Source organism: Leucoraja erinacea, chromosome 19, assembly GCF_028641065.1.
Source record: "Leucoraja erinacea ecotype New England chromosome 19, Leri_hhj_1, whole genome shotgun sequence".
In the NCBI taxonomy this organism is placed as follows: Eukaryota; Metazoa; Chordata; class Chondrichthyes; order Rajiformes; family Rajidae; genus Leucoraja; species Leucoraja erinaceus.
Window position 1 is genome coordinate 18,562,475 of NC_073395.1, and position 16,992 is coordinate 18,579,466.

General features: G+C 48.8%; 2 protein-coding genes across 2 annotated transcripts in view; one reads left to right on the forward strand and one right to left on the reverse strand.

The window, feature by feature from the left end:
- The window catches only part of LOC129706300 (CD9 antigen-like), a 14,167-nt gene extending 11,035 nt beyond the window's left edge, over nucleotides 1-3,132 (reverse strand). The window contains exons 1-2 of the mRNA XM_055650502.1: nucleotides 1,729-3,132; nucleotides 314-416 (exon numbers count right to left, since the gene is read on the reverse strand). Coding sequence (XP_055506477.1) covers nucleotides 314-416; nucleotides 1,729-1,791 — 166 coding nt within the window. The 5' untranslated portion in view covers nucleotides 1,792-3,132. The remainder of the gene's footprint in view (nucleotides 1-313; nucleotides 417-1,728) is intronic.
- A 1,341-nt stretch (nucleotides 3,133-4,473) lies between these two features.
- LOC129706302 (plakophilin-2-like) overlaps nucleotides 4,474-16,992 on the forward strand; it is a 28,593-nt gene continuing 16,074 nt past the window's right edge. Inside the window, 4 exon segments of the mRNA XM_055650505.1 lie at nucleotides 4,474-4,782; nucleotides 6,751-6,860; nucleotides 13,236-14,038; nucleotides 15,123-15,255. Coding sequence (XP_055506480.1) covers nucleotides 4,590-4,782; nucleotides 6,751-6,860; nucleotides 13,236-14,038; nucleotides 15,123-15,255 — 1,239 coding nt within the window. The 5' untranslated portion in view covers nucleotides 4,474-4,589.

Consider the following 16,992-nt stretch of genomic DNA (forward strand, 5'->3'; position numbering starts at 1 on the left):
CCTTGGATTGTTTTCTTGGAACTTCGGAGGAGATTTTGCAGTTGAGCAGTAAAACGTGGAAACAAGGAACAGCAGATGCTGGTTTACAAATAACGGCACAAAGTGCTGGAGTAACTCGGTGGGTCAGGCAGCATCTCCGGAGAACATGGATAGGTGGTGTTTGTCTACCTACACCTGGTCAGGGAGTGCGAGGCAACGGGAGGGGGAGGATCTGGATGGTTCTTGTCTCGTGGTTTAGGGGAGGTCTCCATACATAAAGGGTTCATTCCCTGGTGGGGTGCAGCGGTCGAAGAATCTCTCATTCACAACTCACCGACACTGATCCGTTTGGCATTCTCGTCAATGTCAAAGAGGCTCCTCGTCCTCGGATCAAAGCGGAACCAGAATCCCAGCATCAGGATGATGAGGCCCAGCAGCTGGAAGGCAGCAGTTAGTCCAGTTTAGTTTATTTTATTACTGTCATGTGTACAGTAGTGAAAAGACTGTACTTGATCTGTACAGTCTTTCTGTCGACAGTGTACAGATACAGAATAAAGGGAATAACATTGAGTGCAAGATAAAGTCAGATTAAAGATAGTTTGAAGGTCTCCAATGAGGTGGATGCGAGGTCAGAACCACTCTCTGCTTGGTGAGCGGATGGTTCAGTTGCCCGATAACAGCTTGGAAGAAACTGTCCCTGAATCCGGAGGTGTGTGTTTGCACACCTCGAGCTACAAGGAGAGGTTGGGTAGGCTAGCACTTTATTCCTTGGATGTTCTCAGTAAATTGTCCCTAATGTGTAGAATCAAGTGTGAACAGGTGATCGATAGTTGGCGGGGACTCGGTGGGCCAAAGCGCCTGTTTCCACGCTGCATCTCTAAAACAGAAATTGTATAAAGTGGTTTGTGGTTAGATGATCCGTTTATTGAGCAGACAAGGGACTACAGCACCTGGACAATCAGGGGAAATGCTGCAGAACACAAATCTTTCTTTTCTCACTCTTAACCCTGAACTTAGCCCTAACAGTCCACAACGCAAGCATCTGAAAAATTAAAATTGTTAATGGATTGGACAAGCTAGATGCAGGAAAAATGTTCCCGATGTTGGGGGAGTCCAGAACCAGGGGTCACAGTTTAAGATTTTGGGGTAGGCCGTTTAGGACTGAGACGAGGAAAAACCTTTTCACCCAGAGAGTTGTGAATCTGTGGAATTCTCTGCCGCTGAGGGCAGTGGAGGCCAATTCACTGGATGTTAACAAAGGAGAGCTAGAGTAAGCTCTTAGGGCTAATGGAATCAAGGGACATGGGGAGAAAGCAGGAATAGGGTATTGATTTTGGATGCTCAGCCATGATCATATTGAATGGCGGTGCTGGCTCGAAGGGTCGAATGGCCTACTCCTGCACCCATTTTCTATGTTTTGATGTTTCTATGAGCCGGGCAGGAGTCTCACTCAGGGGAAGGTCTGGAAATAACAGGCACACTGTCGCTCCTACCCTTTGCTCTGGACATTTGATTTTCCCCATTTGTAGTCACAACAATCACTTTTAAGAAACAAACCACTTTATACAATTTAAGTTTAACGTGACCTGTCATTAATTGTACATCTACATTGCAACAAACTTGAAAAGCTCGGGAGAAATTAACACTAACTGCGGACAAAGTTCAGAAATTGTTAAGACTTTAGCATCTCTGAAAAACTCCAAGCAATACAATCACCGACACAACGATGGGACACGGTGCCCGACTTACCGCGAATATCAAGTTGAGAGCAATCAGGCAATATTTGAAACATTTTGCGTGTATCTGCGGCATTGTGACGGACTGGAGCACGGAATCACTCTGCTCTGCTCTGCTCAGAGAGCGAGACTCTGGTATTTAAGGGAAGGCAGAACACTTCCTGTGCCACTTGCCGCCTGACTCGTGGAATTCCTCCGTGGAGACGGACACAGACACACGGCCTGCGTTGCAGACAGAGTGCGCTGAGGAAGTCTGTGGTCAGGGTGAGCTGCACACTGCACAACCCTTCCTCCCATCGCCGCACCCGGCTGACTGCTTACTCTGCTACACATCTGGAAATTTGCATACTTTTGATCGCCGGGCATGTAGTTGTTCAATAATAAACAGTGGCGCAGCGGTAGAGCTGCGACCTCACAGCACCAGAGACCCGGGATTGATACTGACTATGGGTGCTGTCTCTACGGAGTTTGTACGTTCTCCCTGTGACCTCGTGGGTTTATCCCGGGTGCTCTGGTTTCCTCCCACACGCCAAAGCCGTACGGTTTGTAGGTTAATTGGCTTTGGTTGCAAATTGCCCCTAGTGTGTAGGGTCGTGCCAGTGTGCGGGGATCGCTGGTCACCGCAGACTCGGTGGGCTGAAGGGCCAGTCTCTGCACTGTATCTCGAAACTAAATTAAACAAGCAAAATTAATGCAATGTAAACGTGTGTAAAGTGACCTAGACCATCTCTCAGTTTAACTAGAGTCAAGAGTGTTCTATTGCCAATATCATGTAACGGAACAATGAAATTCTCACTTGCCTTTAGCACAATGGATATGTAAACATAGTACATTGTGCTCTGTAAAACACCATAACAAACAACACAAACAGTTCAGTATACAGTGCTTGTGGGACACTGCAGTTTAAGTGATGGGGAGTACCCATGGTGACCACAGCTAGCAGACCAGCTGGCACCAACTGCCCGCTGCTGGTAGACAAAAGTGCTGGAGAAACTCAGCGGGTGCAGCAGCATCTATGGAGCGAAGGAAATAGGCAATGTTTAGGGCCAAAACCCTTCTTCAGACTGATGTAGGGTGGGGGGAAGAAAGGAAAAGGGATGAGCAGGAGCCCAAGGGCTGAAGGAGAGCTGAGAGGGGGAGGAGACAGCAAGGGCTACCGGATATTGGAGAATTCAATGTTTATGCCGCTAGGGTGCAGACTGCCCAAGTGGAATATGAGATGTTGCTCCTCCAATTTCCGGCGGTGCTCACTCTAGCCATGGAGGAGGCCCAGGACAGAGTGGTCGGATTCGGAATGGGAGGGGGAGTTGAAGTACTGAGCCACCGGGAGATCAGGTTGGTTAATGCGGACCGAGCTGAGCCTGCGCTTGGTCTCACCGATGTAGATCAGCTGACATCTAGAGCAGCGGATGCAATAGATGAGGTTGGAGGAGATGCAGGTGAACCTCTGTCGCACCTGGAACGACTGCTTGGGTCCTTGAATGGAGTCGAGGGGGAAGGTGAAGCGACAAGTGTAGCATCTCTTGCGGTTGCAAGGGAAAGTGCCCGGGGAGGGGGTGGTGCGGGAGGGAAGGGCAGAATTGACCAGGGAGTTACTAAGGGAGTGGTCTTTGCGGAAAGCAGACAGGGGGGGGGGAGATGGGAAGGTGTGGCGAGTGGTGGGGTCACGTTGGAGGTGCCCTCTGCTGGTCCTTGTACACACACCTCCATCAGACTCACAGAGCATGGAAGCAGGCCCTTCGGCCCAACTCCTCCATGCTAACCAATCTAAACCATTTACCCACGTTTAGCCCACATCCCTCTAAACCTGTCCTCCTATCCATGTACCTGTCCAGGTTTCTTTAATAAATGTTGAAACAAGGAACTGCAGATGCTGGTTTACAAAAAAAGGACACAAAGTGCTGGAGTAACTCAGTGGGTCAGGCGGCATCTTTGGAGAGCTTGGATCGGACTGAAGAAGGGTCCTGACCCAAAAAGTCACCTATCCATGTTCTCCAGGGATGCTGCCTGACCCGCTGAGTTACTCCAGCACTTTGTATTTTTATTTGTAAACTTGTTGTCATCTTTTAAATTCCGTTATTGCACCTGCCTCAACTACCTCCTCTGGCAGCTCATTCCATATACCCACCACCCTCTGTGTGGAAAGGTTATCCCCTTGGGTTCCTATTAAATCTTCCTCCCTCTCATCTTAAACCTATGTCCTCTAGTTCTGTAAAGTCCCACCTCTGCCAACTGCATTCCAAAGAAAAATGTCCTGGCCTGCCCAGTCACTCTTTAGATCAGATTCAGATTCAATCTTTATTGTCAGTGTACAGTACAGAGACAACGAAATGCAGTTAGCATCTCACCCAGAAGAGTGGACATAGAATAAAGAGCAATTATTATTCTATGTTCGAACAATTCAAGTCAAGAATGTTTTATTGTCCTCTGTCCCAGGTAGAACGATGAATTCTTACTTGCAGCAGCGCAACACAATATGTAAACATAGTACACTGTAAACAAAATAATAAACAAAAACAAGTTTGGAATGCAAACATTCAACTTGTCCATGCTGCCTCATATGCCAGCACCAGGCCCATATCCTTCAAACCTCTCCTTGGTCCACGGAGATTAGTGTTTGGGATTGGGGAGATGGGGAGTGGTGCAGGGAAGTGGGGGCGAGGATGGGGTGCGAGGGGCCGAGCGGTGTGCTCCTGTGAACGGCAGGGTCCCAGCAGCAGCAGCACCAGTTGCTGGAGATGGGGTGGAGGTGTGACCAGGCCGGGAGGTGTGTACTGAGCATCGGCAGGTATATATCCGGGCCAATCGGCCGCACCCTCCTCCCTCCGTCTCTACCCCGGGCCAAGCCGCCCTTTTCCGCTCCCCGCCGCCGCCATGATCTCCTCCCCGACCGGCTTCCTCCGCACGGCGCTGCCCCAGTCGCCGCTGTCCGACCGCGACTCCAGCCTGGCCCTGCCGTCCAGCCAGCGGCAGCCCCGGGACCGCGACCGTGACCGCGACTTGGACCGGAGCCTCAGGCTGCGGCGGCAGGTTCACCTCAGCCTCGTCCGCAGGAGGAGCTCGTCCGGTGAGGAGAGAGGGAGGCGAGGGGGAGGGAAGGGGCAGGTGAGCGGGTCTGAGAGGGGGGCAGATACTGGGAGAGGTAGAGGGGGCAGGTAACTGGGGGAGAGGGACAAGTATCCCAGGGAGAGGGGGCAGGTGAGGCTCAGTGGGGGTGAAGGGGTATTTGACTGAGTTATCCTGGTACTTGGAGGGTGACAGGTGACCGGGAAGGGGGTAGGTAGATGCTTAAGTGTGGGGGAGAGATTGGGACAGGTATCCAGGTTGCTGCGGGGAGGAGTTGCTACCTGTCTAAGTGTCCAAATGGGTAGGCTGGGCCAACACAGGTGGGCAGGAGTCTGTAGACTTTAGAGATACAGCGCAGAAACAGGCCCTTTGGTCCGCTGAGTCTGTGACGACCAGTGATCACCGCTTGTACTAGCTACTAATAACACTACACACTAAGAACAGTTTACAGAAGCCAACAAACTAACAAACCTGTACATCTTTGGAGTGTGGGATAAAACTGGAGCACCCGGAGAAAAGCCACACAGTCACGGGGTGTACGTACAAACTCCATGAAGACAGCACCTGTAGTCAGAATCGAACCCGTGTCTCTGGCGCTGTGCCACTGTGCTGCCCATGGTTCCACTGTAGACTTTGGTTTTTGGACTGTTATAGTTACCTGGTATTACTTTTAGTAATGTATTGTATTATTAATTATTATAGATTTATTGGTGTGTCATCATGTTTATAGGCCTATTAAGGTGAATCAAGTGAGGATTTTATTATTCCTTTGCTGGTGTGAATAACAGTTAAACACTCTTGAATCCATCACTGTTTACCCAGTCCAGCTGACAACACTGTGCTTGGGGAAGGCTCTGTATTTTCTGTAAAGCATACATTTCTATGGGCAACGTCTGAGCAGTAAAACTCTCTCGCTTGGGGAGCGACATGAGGAACATCAGTGTAAAGTTTACTTTGTTGTCACGTGTACCGAGGTACAGTGTAAAGCTTTTTTTGTTGCGCGCTAACTCTCTTTCTCTCAAGAGTCACTGCAGCACCAAATTTATTCTCTCCCCACCAAGAGGCCCCACATTCGCCAGGCGGAAGAGGGCTCTGCCCGAGCCAGCTGCCTGCCGCTTGCGTCCGCGCCCTGCCCCTTACGCCCGAGAGGGACTACGCGCTGTCCATGGGCACCCTGGGGGATTTCCGGGGCCGTTGGGCACCGCGGGGGTTGAATGCACCCTAGACAAGGATTGTAACATAGCTGCATATAGAAACATAGAAAATAGGTGCAGGAATAGGCCATTCGGCCCTTCGAGCATAGTAGTTTATTTTGTATATAATTGTTTGTCGTGTCTTATGGTGGTGGGTTGTGGTTTGCTTTTATTGTATTGTAAATATTATTTTTAATAATTGAGTTTATTTTTATTACAAAAACATTAGACGTGGACACTCTGCGCTGTTCTCCAGTTGACCGAGTGGCCGCTGCAGGGGTTTTGCAGCCCAGACCATCTCAAAAACCAACCTCCCTTCCATTCACTCCATCTGCACTTCACGCTGCCTCGGCAAGGCCACCAGCAGAATCAAAGACCAGTCTCACCCCGGTCACTCCCTCTTCCCTCCTCAAGCAAGAGGTACAGAAGTGTGAAAACTCACACCTCCAGATTCAGGGACAGTTTCTACCCAGCTGTTATCAGGCAGCTGTGCCGTCCAATCACCAACCAGAGAGCGGTCCTGACCTCCCATCTACCTCATTGGAGACCCTCAGGCTATATTTAATCGGACTTTATCCTGCACTAAAGATTATTCCCTTTATCCTGCATCTGTACACTGTGTATAGCTAGATTGTAATCGTCTATAGTCTTTCTGCTGACTGGATAGCAGGCAACATAAAAATGTTTCACTGTACCTCTGTACATGTGACAATAAACTAAATTAAATATGAACTGAACGCTGTGGCAGATTGTTCATTGCATCGTTTAACTTGCAGGTACCTTGCTGCAAGCACGTACTTACTCTGAGCCCGCTGGTTACCAGACTGCACCGCTGTTCGATTCGTTCACAGTCCCATTGCTGGACAGCGGCTATGGATACTCCAAGGTACGTTTCTGCTTTAACGTAGCTCAGTACAGCACAGGAGTAGGCCTTTCGGCCCATCATGACCGTGCGGAGTGTGGTACCAGGTTAAACTAATCTTTGCGTCCATGCAATATCCCTCCATTCAGTGCATCTATTCAGAAGGTTCTGAAACACCATGGCACAGTGGTGCAGTGGTAGAGTTGCAGCCTCACTGAGCCAGAGACCCAATACTGACTACGGGTGCTGTCTGTACAAAGTTTGTACCTTCTCCCTATTACCGCGTGGGTTTTCTCGGGCGCTCCAGTTTCCTCCCACATCCCAAATACATGTGGGTTTGTAGGTTGTTCAAGAAGGAACTGCAGATGCTGGAAGATCAAAGGTACACAAAATTGCTGGAGAAACTCAGCGGGTGCAGCAGCATCTATGGAGTGAAGGAAATAGGCGACGTTTCGGGCCGAAACGTCGCCGATTTCCTTCGCTCCATAGATGCTGCTGCACCCGCTGAGTTTCTCCAGCGATTTTGTGTACCTTGGGTTTGTAGGTTAATTGGCTTCTGTAAATTGTCCCTAGTGTGTAGGATAGAACTAGCCTGTGGGTGATTGTGGTTGGTGTGGCCTCAGAGGGCCAAAAGGCCTGTCTCTATGCTGTATGTCTAAAAACTAAACTTAAAAAAAACACGATCTTTCTCCATCACCACCCTCGGCAGCACATTCCAAGCACCCACCTCTCTCTGTATAAGAAAAGCTCCCCTGCACATCTCCTTCCACCACTCGGACCTTAAAGCTATGCCCTCTATTGTTTGGCATTTTCACCCTGGCAAAATGGTTCTGTCTCGTCTACCTACGCCTCTAAAGTGCTGTCAGGTCTCCCCTCAGCCTCCGATGTCAGAGAAAATAAAACAATGTATGTCGTCTCTCCTCATAGGTAAATTCCTCTAGTCATCTAGTCTCCTCTGCATCCTCTCCAAAGCCTTCACATCCTTCCTGCAATGGGGCAACCAGAACTGAGCACAACATTCCACATGTGATGTAAACAATGTTTCGTAAACTTGCCGTTTGACTTCCTGACTCTTATACCCAATGCCCCGACCGATGAAGGCAGGCATACTGTACGCAGCCTTTACCACTCTATCTGATTGACCTGGATGTCAAGATCCCTTTGTATGACTGGATTAAACGAAATCTACCATTTCTACACCCATACCTGCAGCCAATCTATGTCCTTTGATGGCTTTTCTCATCGTCTGCAATTACACCAGTTTTGGTGTTATCTTCAAACTTACGAACCATTCCACCAATCTTCGTGTCTAACTCTTTTATACATATCACAAACAATGCAGGTCCCCGCCAGAATAACATACCTCCAACAGAACCCAGTCTTCTCTGAGTAGAGAGAAGACATTAGCTCTGAATCCATTTGACCAAGTCACTGTAGACCCATCAATCTTTCTGATCAGATAACCATGAGGGACAATCAAATGTCTTGCTAAAGTCCATGTAGAATAACATCCACTTAGTCATACAGCACAAAAACAGGCCCTTCGGCCCATCTCACCCATGCCGACCATGACGCCCCAACTAACCTAGCCCTATTTGCCAGGCAACTGAACCGTCTTCTTACCAACTAGAGAGCAGTCCTGTCTTACCATCTACCTCATTAGAGACCCTTGCAACATCTTTAATCGGACTTTACTGGACTTTATCTTCCACTATAAAGTGATCCTGTATTTGTACATTGTGGACGGCTTGATTGTAATCTTGTTTAGTCTTTCCACTGACTGGATAGCACGCAACAAAAAGCTTTTCACTGTACATCAGTACACGCATGGCTGTCCGAGGGGGGGGGGCAATGAGTGCAAGGCGCAATATTTTTTTATTCAACACCAGGACAGAGGGTGCCTTGCCTTTGGGCTCCTTGGCCTTCTTGCAGCCGGACAGCCACTGGATGACCCTGGCGTTGTGCTCGATGACCGAGTGGGCAGAGGGCGGGGGATTGTTCTTCCCCCAGAGCGGCTCGTTGCCGCTACTGTGCCGGGACGACTCGCTCTCCGAGTCTGGGCAGTTCACGCTACAAAACTTGAGGGCAAGGCTTTCGAAGGCGGCGCCGGCGGCAAACTTCTCCATGACCAAGTTCACGATCACCTCGGGCTCGTGTCCGCAATGCTCGAAGTAACTGTCGAAGCCCGTATGACTTTGGGGGGGGGGGAGGGGGTGACGTCACCCGCAGCGCATGGAAGTGTAGTACGTTCTATTGCATTTAGGTGAGATATCGATTTCCCCAATAAAATATAGATTTTCAGCCATCAAAATACGTAAATGTTCGGTGAAATAATTATTATTCACAATCACATTGTGTTTGAGAAATCAAAATGTGATTTGCGATCTTGTTTATGAGTCATCATGGAACTAGAATTTGTTATAATAGTATGCCAGTAAAATAGGTTAGATTGAAATTGATCATAGTAATGTAAATGCTCTTCAAATTGACTTCAATTTTCATCATGGAAATTGGCCAAACTAAATGTTGTATTCACATCACTATTCCATGTTGAAATTGACACGTGAAGTTGTTAGGTTAGGAGGACCATTAAAGGTGCACTGCACACACTAACACAGTCTAACAGTAACAGGCAATCAAATCAACACACAAAACATTTTCGAAAAAAAGGTTTTCTTTACTGCGAAAACTTACAGTATTTTATTTGCAGTTTTTGCATGCTCCTGTATAACATTTTGCATAACATTTTACAACAGTACAACATGATTATTAAAACAAGGACAACTTCAATTCATGATTTTTAAAAAACGTATACATGTAAACATTGACCCCAATCACCTCATTCCACCCACTCATTACTCTTGACTCAACCAAAAATTATTTATGAAATATTGCTCATTAATGTGGTGCAAAAATGCTCCAAAATAAGGCTCAGAATGCACCAGAGAGAATATAAAAGCCCAGACCTAAAACCCTAGACCCTGGCCGCGAGGGACATTGTGCTTCATCCTTGTGATGTTATTTCACATAAAATGTTTGTAATCCTGTCATGCCACCCCCCTTTTTGAAAAGCTTCATACGGGCCTGACAGATGACAATAAACTAAACCAAACCATTGCAGAAGTCGAGCATGGGATCAAATTCTCTCTCTAGTCATCTAAAAGCAGTGATATATTTACGATTCACGTGGTTTAAATCAAGTCAAGTCAAGAATATTGTGAGAGGGAAAGGATTTAAAGGCAGCCTGAGGGGCATCTTGTCAAGGCTAGTCGAGTTTATTGTTATCTCCATAAATACAGGAAGGTGCAGGTGCAATGAAAAGTCATGCTGCAGCAGCAGCAGTGCCTCAGACAACACACAGGAACATCAATTATACAGTAAAAATAAAAAATAGTCTATTCTTAAAAAAAACAAGATGATCATGTAAAATAAAAAAAAATAAAAAATCAAGTCCATGGTCGTGCAAGAAGTAGTCCATAGTCCATAATCGAGGTAGAATTAGGGCTGTGACGATCAGTTCAATAACCTGATAGTTGTATAAACATAAGTTGTAAATTCAATGTAGGCATTGGTGCAGCATTCCCCTGGGAATCTGCTGAATAGAATCGCAGCTTCTGTACCTGGTGTTGGATTATTGTTGTCATGTGTACCAGTTGTTTGTGTGCTATCCAGCCTAAGCATCCTGTACACGAGTACAGTCAAGCCACACACGTGCAACAGGTAGTGTGCAAAGAGACAAACGCCAGGGTGCAGAATATAGTGTTGCAGTGTTCAGATCAGTTTAGAGATACAGTGCGGAAACAGGCCCTTCGGCCCACCGGGTCCGCGCTGACCAGCGATCCCCGCATATTAACATTATCCCACACCCGCTAGGGACAGTTTTTTTTACATTTACCAAGCCAATTCATCTACAAACCTGTACGTCTTTGGAGTGTGAGAGGAAACCGAAGAACTCGGCGTAAACCCACGGGGAGAACGTACAAACTCTGTACAGACAGCACCCGTAATCGGGATCGAACCCGGGTCTCCGGCGCTGCATTCTCTGTAAGGCAGCAACTCTACCGCGGCGCCACCGTGACTGCCCTACCAGTTACAAAGTGCAGACTAACACAAAAGTGCAAGGTCCACAATAAATTAGGTTGGAAGATCGGGACAATAGCCGATCTTATGAAAGACCATTCAGTAATATGTTAACATGCAGTATCCAAGGAGTGGGGCTGTTCCAAGATTATAGTCATCCACTGGGACCAGGCTCAATCTGATCATCAGGTGAAAAGCATTGCTCATCTCAGTGGTACAGAGGCAGCCTCGATCATCAAAGACCCACAGCGCCCTGACCATGCTCTCAAATCGCTGCTACAATCGGGAAGAAGGTACAGGAGTCTGAAAACCGTGACCCCCAGTAATCATCCCAGCAACTATCAGGCTCTCGAACACTGCACAACACTAACCTCAGCAACTGTGATCTACTTTGGCAGGAATGGAGGGATGTGGATCATGTGTAGGCAGATTAGATTAATTTATCATGATACCATGTTTGCACAGACGTTGTGGGCTTAAGGGCCCATCCGTACCTGTGCTGTACTGTTCTATGTTCTACATGTGCTCCACGGACTTTGGTTATGCACTAACGGTCTTGTAATTACTGATTATTAATTGATTGTATTACTGATTATTGTATATTTATTTGTTTGTGTTATTGAGGTAATGGGCCTGTAAAGCTGCAGCAAGTCCAAATTTAATTGTTCCATTGCCGGTACATCTGACAAATAAATACTCTTGACAGAGGGTTGTAGATGTTTGATGCTTCTGCACGCATGGACCCCCCAGAGTAATCTGGTGTAGTATCGGTGAAGTGCAGCTGAGTCTGTCTGAGCTCTGGTGTGTTTTGCAGGGCTTGAGCTCCTCTTGTCTGAGCTCTCCTCCACTCTATTCCACTCCCCTCCCCTCTCCTCCGAGCTCCCCTCCCCTCTACATTGTACTCCACTCCCCTCACTCCACATCAGGTTGCTGCACACGCAGGCAGGTGGCAGGCGTGCTAACGTCTGGGAATGATCCAAGTTGGCTCAACAACCAACTTGCCCCGAAGGCAATTATCACAGCAGGACTGCGGGAGAGGGAGTTAGGTGCCAGCTAAGGGAGGGGGTTGCCAAGCCTCTGGCTGTTGTCAGGTCAGTGTGCTCGTTGCAGTTGATGGACAACGCTGGGGGCAATGAGAGTGCAGTGTCAGCTAGTCTGTGGAGCTGTTTGTTCAAGGTCCCTGGGTTTGAACAAGCATGTTCCCACGCAATACTGAAACACACCCTTGTGTATGGTGTTCATTACTCGAGCACGTTACAACCTCTTTACACAAAGGGTATTGGTGTATGAAACGAGCTGCCAAAGGCAGGTACAATCACAATGTTTAAATAATCATTTGGACAGGTACATAGATAGGATTGGTTTAAGAGGGACATGGGCCAAAAGCAGGCAGGTGGGACTAGTATAGATGGGGTATGTTGGTCAGCATGGTGAAATTGGGCCAAAGGGCCTGTTTTCATACAGTATGACACTGTGTCCAGCTTTGGTCGCCCCTGCTCTGGGAAGGATGTTTTTAAACTGGAAAGGGTGCAGAGAAGATTTACAAGGATGTTGCCAGGACTCGAGAGCCTGCGCTATGGATAGAGGCTGGGCAGGCTAGGACTTTATTCCTTGGAGTGCAGGAGGCTGAGGACGATCTTATAGAGGTGTGCAAAATCATGAGGGGAATTGTTGGGGTGAACGACAGTCTTTTTCCCAGGGTGAGGGAATGAAGAACCAGAGAACGCAGATTTAAAGTGAGGGGGAACAAATTTCATAAGAACCTGAGGGGTGAACTTTTTACACAAAGTGTGGTGGATATTTGGAACAAGCTGCCAGAGGAGGAAATTGAGGTAGGTACATTAAACGTTTGGATAGGTACATGGCTAGGAAGGGTCTAGGGGAATATGGACCAAACAGGGCAAATGGGACTAAGTTAATGGTCAGCATGGATGAGTTAGGTTGAGGGCCCTCTCTGTATCATTGCCATCGATTCACACAGCATGGAAACAGGCCCTTCAGCCCAACTTGGTCCCACCAGCCAACATGTCCCATCTGCACTTGCCCCACCTATCTGAGTTTGGCCCATATCCCTCCAAGCCTATCCACTCCATGTACCTGTCTAAATGTTTCTTAAACATTGTGATGTTACCTACAACCCGTAGGTCTGCGCCACAAGTGAGCGCCATGTGTCGGGTGAGGTGTGAATGGTGAGAGGTTGTGCAGACACAGGGCCCCGAGTCGCTCACTGGGCTGGGGTGGGAGGTACAGGCTGAGGGGGATGACTCTCCCTTGACTTCACGCTTGTGACCTTGGTCGTGCCTATCCTTCCTCCCCCAGCACCGGAGCCAGGTGGATGGAGCTGACCCAGGGCAGAGCCGCCAGGACACCCGGTATTCCTCAGAGACTGGCCGTTTCCTGTCCCAGGGCTTGCAGTGCCGAGCCACCAAACCGACACGCAGGATCGAGGTTACTGTGGACGACAGCCCGGTCTTGGTGCGCGCTCAGGGGCAGAAGGAGTCCAGGTATCGAGGTGGGAGATCCGGTGGGAGAATCCGGGCAAGGTCCTACGGCCAACGCAGCTCCTCCGTGGACGTGGTTCCGACAGGTTGGTGGAGCGGGCCAAGGCCCTCATTGTGGCGGCATCCCACGTACCAGGCATCGGCCTTCGGCGGCTCCACCCGGCAAACCCACTACTCCAGGTCCTGGTCCCACCTCGCCCAGAGACAGAGTGAGCAGGCAAGGCAAGCGGCTCGGTGTGTCCGTGGCACCTTCGTTCACCGTGTACCCACTGACTTGGTGGGCCAACTCCCCTTGGTGGGCCACCACCCCGATCCTGTGCCATGGGCGGCCAGGGCTTACCGGAGGGCCCTGAGCTCGCCCCTGGAGGAGCAGCTCCACGCCGTCTCGGTCAGTGTCCGCAGCTCCTCACAGAGGCTGGACCGCGTGGTGAAATACAACTGGAACCAAACCTCAGTCCAGACCAGCGCAGACAACGATGCAGTCACCGAGGAGTTCATTGCAGCCGAGACCGCCGAGACCGCCGATCTTCAGGACCAGGCACAGACCCAGAGCCTCGGCGATCTCTCCAGTACTCCAGAAACCCAGGAAGCAAAAGTGCCATCCATGACTGCTTCTTGCAGGTAAGCTTGTCAACTTAAGGTAAGGCCTATGACTCCCTATAACTTCATGCATCAGTCACCTAGTCCATAAAGTGGCAACACAAGCAGATAGAATGGTATAGAAGGCACATGGTACGCTTGTCTTCATCTATCGGGGCATTGAGTTATGAAGTCATGATTCAGCTTTATAGGACTTTGTTTAGGGTGTGTTTGGAGTATAGCATACATTTCTGGTCACCCTATTGCAGGAAGAATGTGGAGGCTTTGGAGGGGGTGCAGAAGAGGGTTACCAGAAAGATGCCTGGATCAGATGCCTGAGAGGTTGGACAAACTTGAATTGTTTTCCCTGGAACGTCGGAGGATGTGGGGAGATCTGATAGATGTATATAAAATTATGAGAGGCACAGATAGGCAGAAACTTTATCTCAGGGTGGAAATGTCAAAGATTGAAGGGCATAGGTTTAAGGGGAAAGTAGCAAAGCTTAAAGGAGATGTGCGGGGTTAGTGTATTACACAGAAGTTGGTCGGTGCCTGGAATGTGGTGGTGGAGGCAGATAAAAATAATGGCATTTAAGAGGCTTTTAGGAAGGCACATGGGTATGCAGGGAATGGAGGGATATGGATCACATGCAGACATAAGAGATTAGTTTAACTAGGCCATGTTCAGCACCGATATTGTGAGCTGAAGGGCCTGTTCCTGTGCTGTACTGTTCTATATAAGAGGGGCGATGGGCGGGGTGCTGGAGTTGTTCTACGTACCGACAGACATGATCAGTACAAATGTGTGGCCTCGTCCTGTGCGTAACTCTCTGTGATCCCACCGTCGCCTCAACCCCTCTGGCCGAAGCTGAACTTACACAATGACCGGGCGGTCAGTCGGGTCCCAGTCAATGTCTCAATGGTTCAATAGTTAGATGGGACGATCGCAGCGAACACCTGCTGGGAACAGGCAGACCACTGATCTCCTGTCCACACACCCCAGACCCTGGGACTCCATCACTGGCAGTGATCACCAGGGTACCTTCTGGAGAGCTGTCACTCGGCTGCTGTGGTTGCCGTTTGGTGTCACCGCTGCCGGTGAATTAACCAGTGAGTGTGTTGCCAGCACGAGTGTCGATGGGGAGTGGACCATGGACACCGCCGTCGCCGCCCTGGCCCATGACAAGATGGAGTACGTGGTGTACGGAGCTAACTTCATCCAACACGAGTGCTTCCAGAGGCCCGAAGCCAAGAAGGAGGTAACTCTGACTTCTGCTCGCTTTTCCAATCTGGAGCATCTCGGGCAAGGACGCCCGGCATTGTTGCCCTTCCCTCTTGTCCCCTTGAAGGTGCCGGTGACCCACCTCCCTGAATCACTGCATTCCTTCTGGTGAGGGTCTCTCTCCCTCTCTCTGTGTTGGCGAGGGGGTTTCCAGGGTTTAGCCAGTGGCGATGAAGGGTCGGTGGTGTGTTTCCAGGGCAGGACAGTGCCTGACCTGGAGGGATCCTGCAGATGGAGGTGCTCCCGGGTCTCCTGCCCCTGCCGTTGACTGAGCTCATGGGATAGGAGGTGCCCAACGCATCATGTCGCCCAAGATGCCCCATCTAAGCTAGTCGCATTAACCTGCGTTTGACCCCAATCATTTGAAACCTTTCCTATCCATGTACCTGTCCTAATACCTTTCCAAAGTTGCTATATATAGTTTCTGCCCCAACTAACTCCTCTGGCAGCTTGTTCCAGATACCCACCACCCTCTGAGTGAAAATGTTGCCTCTCTGGTTCTTATTAAATCTTTCCCCTCTCACCTTAAACCTCTGTCCTCTGGTTCTTGATGCCCCTACCCTGGGTAAAAGACTTTGTGCATTCACCCTATCTATTCCGCTCAGGATCTTTTCACCTCTGCAAGATCGCCCCTCAACCTCCTGTGATCCAAGGAGTGGAACCCGAGCCTGCCCAACCTCTCCCAAGGGTAAATCCCTGCTTCCCACAGTCGCCCTGCTTGGATCTCCTCCCCCTGAGGTCCTACAGTTTAGTTGCACGGCTTGGACAGACGCATCTCGTCTTCTTCTTCTTTGGAGTTTTACGGCAGCCGGCATCCACAATGTTGCATTGCTGCCACCTTCTGGCTTCATTCCACAGTACTCATGACTTTACATTATATCCTTTTTATAAGCCCAGAGGCCCTCAAGAAATCAAACAACAACTTTATTCCTTTTCCTTTCCCTCCACACTCTAGAATGTTCTTTACTGATATTTCTGTCAATCCAATTTTCCTCATTTCAATGATCATAAGTCCTCTTTCTGTCTCATATCTCCTACATGCAATTAGGGCATGCTGAACAGTTTCTGGCTGATGGTATTCCCCACACAGCCCAGTAGGGTGTTTTCCCAATATTTTTAATGTGCTGTTCAGGTGAGTGTGTCCTATCCTCAATCTTGTTAATACTACCTGTTCCCTCCTGTTCCCCCCTCTTCTTGCTGTAATGCCCACTCTGTTTTGTATCGAATAGAGGTGTCTCCCCTTTGTCTCCTGTTCCCAGTATTGTTGCCATTCCTGATTTATTTTCTTCCACACAATGTGTTTTCCTTCAGATTTGGATAGTTGTAAGTTTACCTCTATGTTTCTTTTTTTTTAAAGCCTCCTTTGCTAATTTATCCACCTTTTCATTCCCTAGAACACCAATGTGAGCTGGGTCCCACAACAAAGTCACGTCACTGCCCCTCCTTGTCACTTGGCTTAATAGTAGCAGGATTTCATAAACTAAGTCAGGCCGCCTATGGGATGCACCAGACCCAATATTCTGGATTGCAGATAATGAGTGGCTACATATTAATACTTTACATGGTTGCATCAGTTCCATCCACCGAACTGCCATCAAAATAGCGTACAGTTCCACTGTATATACTGTCAAATAGTTATTTGTTCTTTTGTAAAGCTCAACATTCATCCCCTGGACTACCACCGCCGCCCCTGTTGTTTCAGCTACTGGGTCCT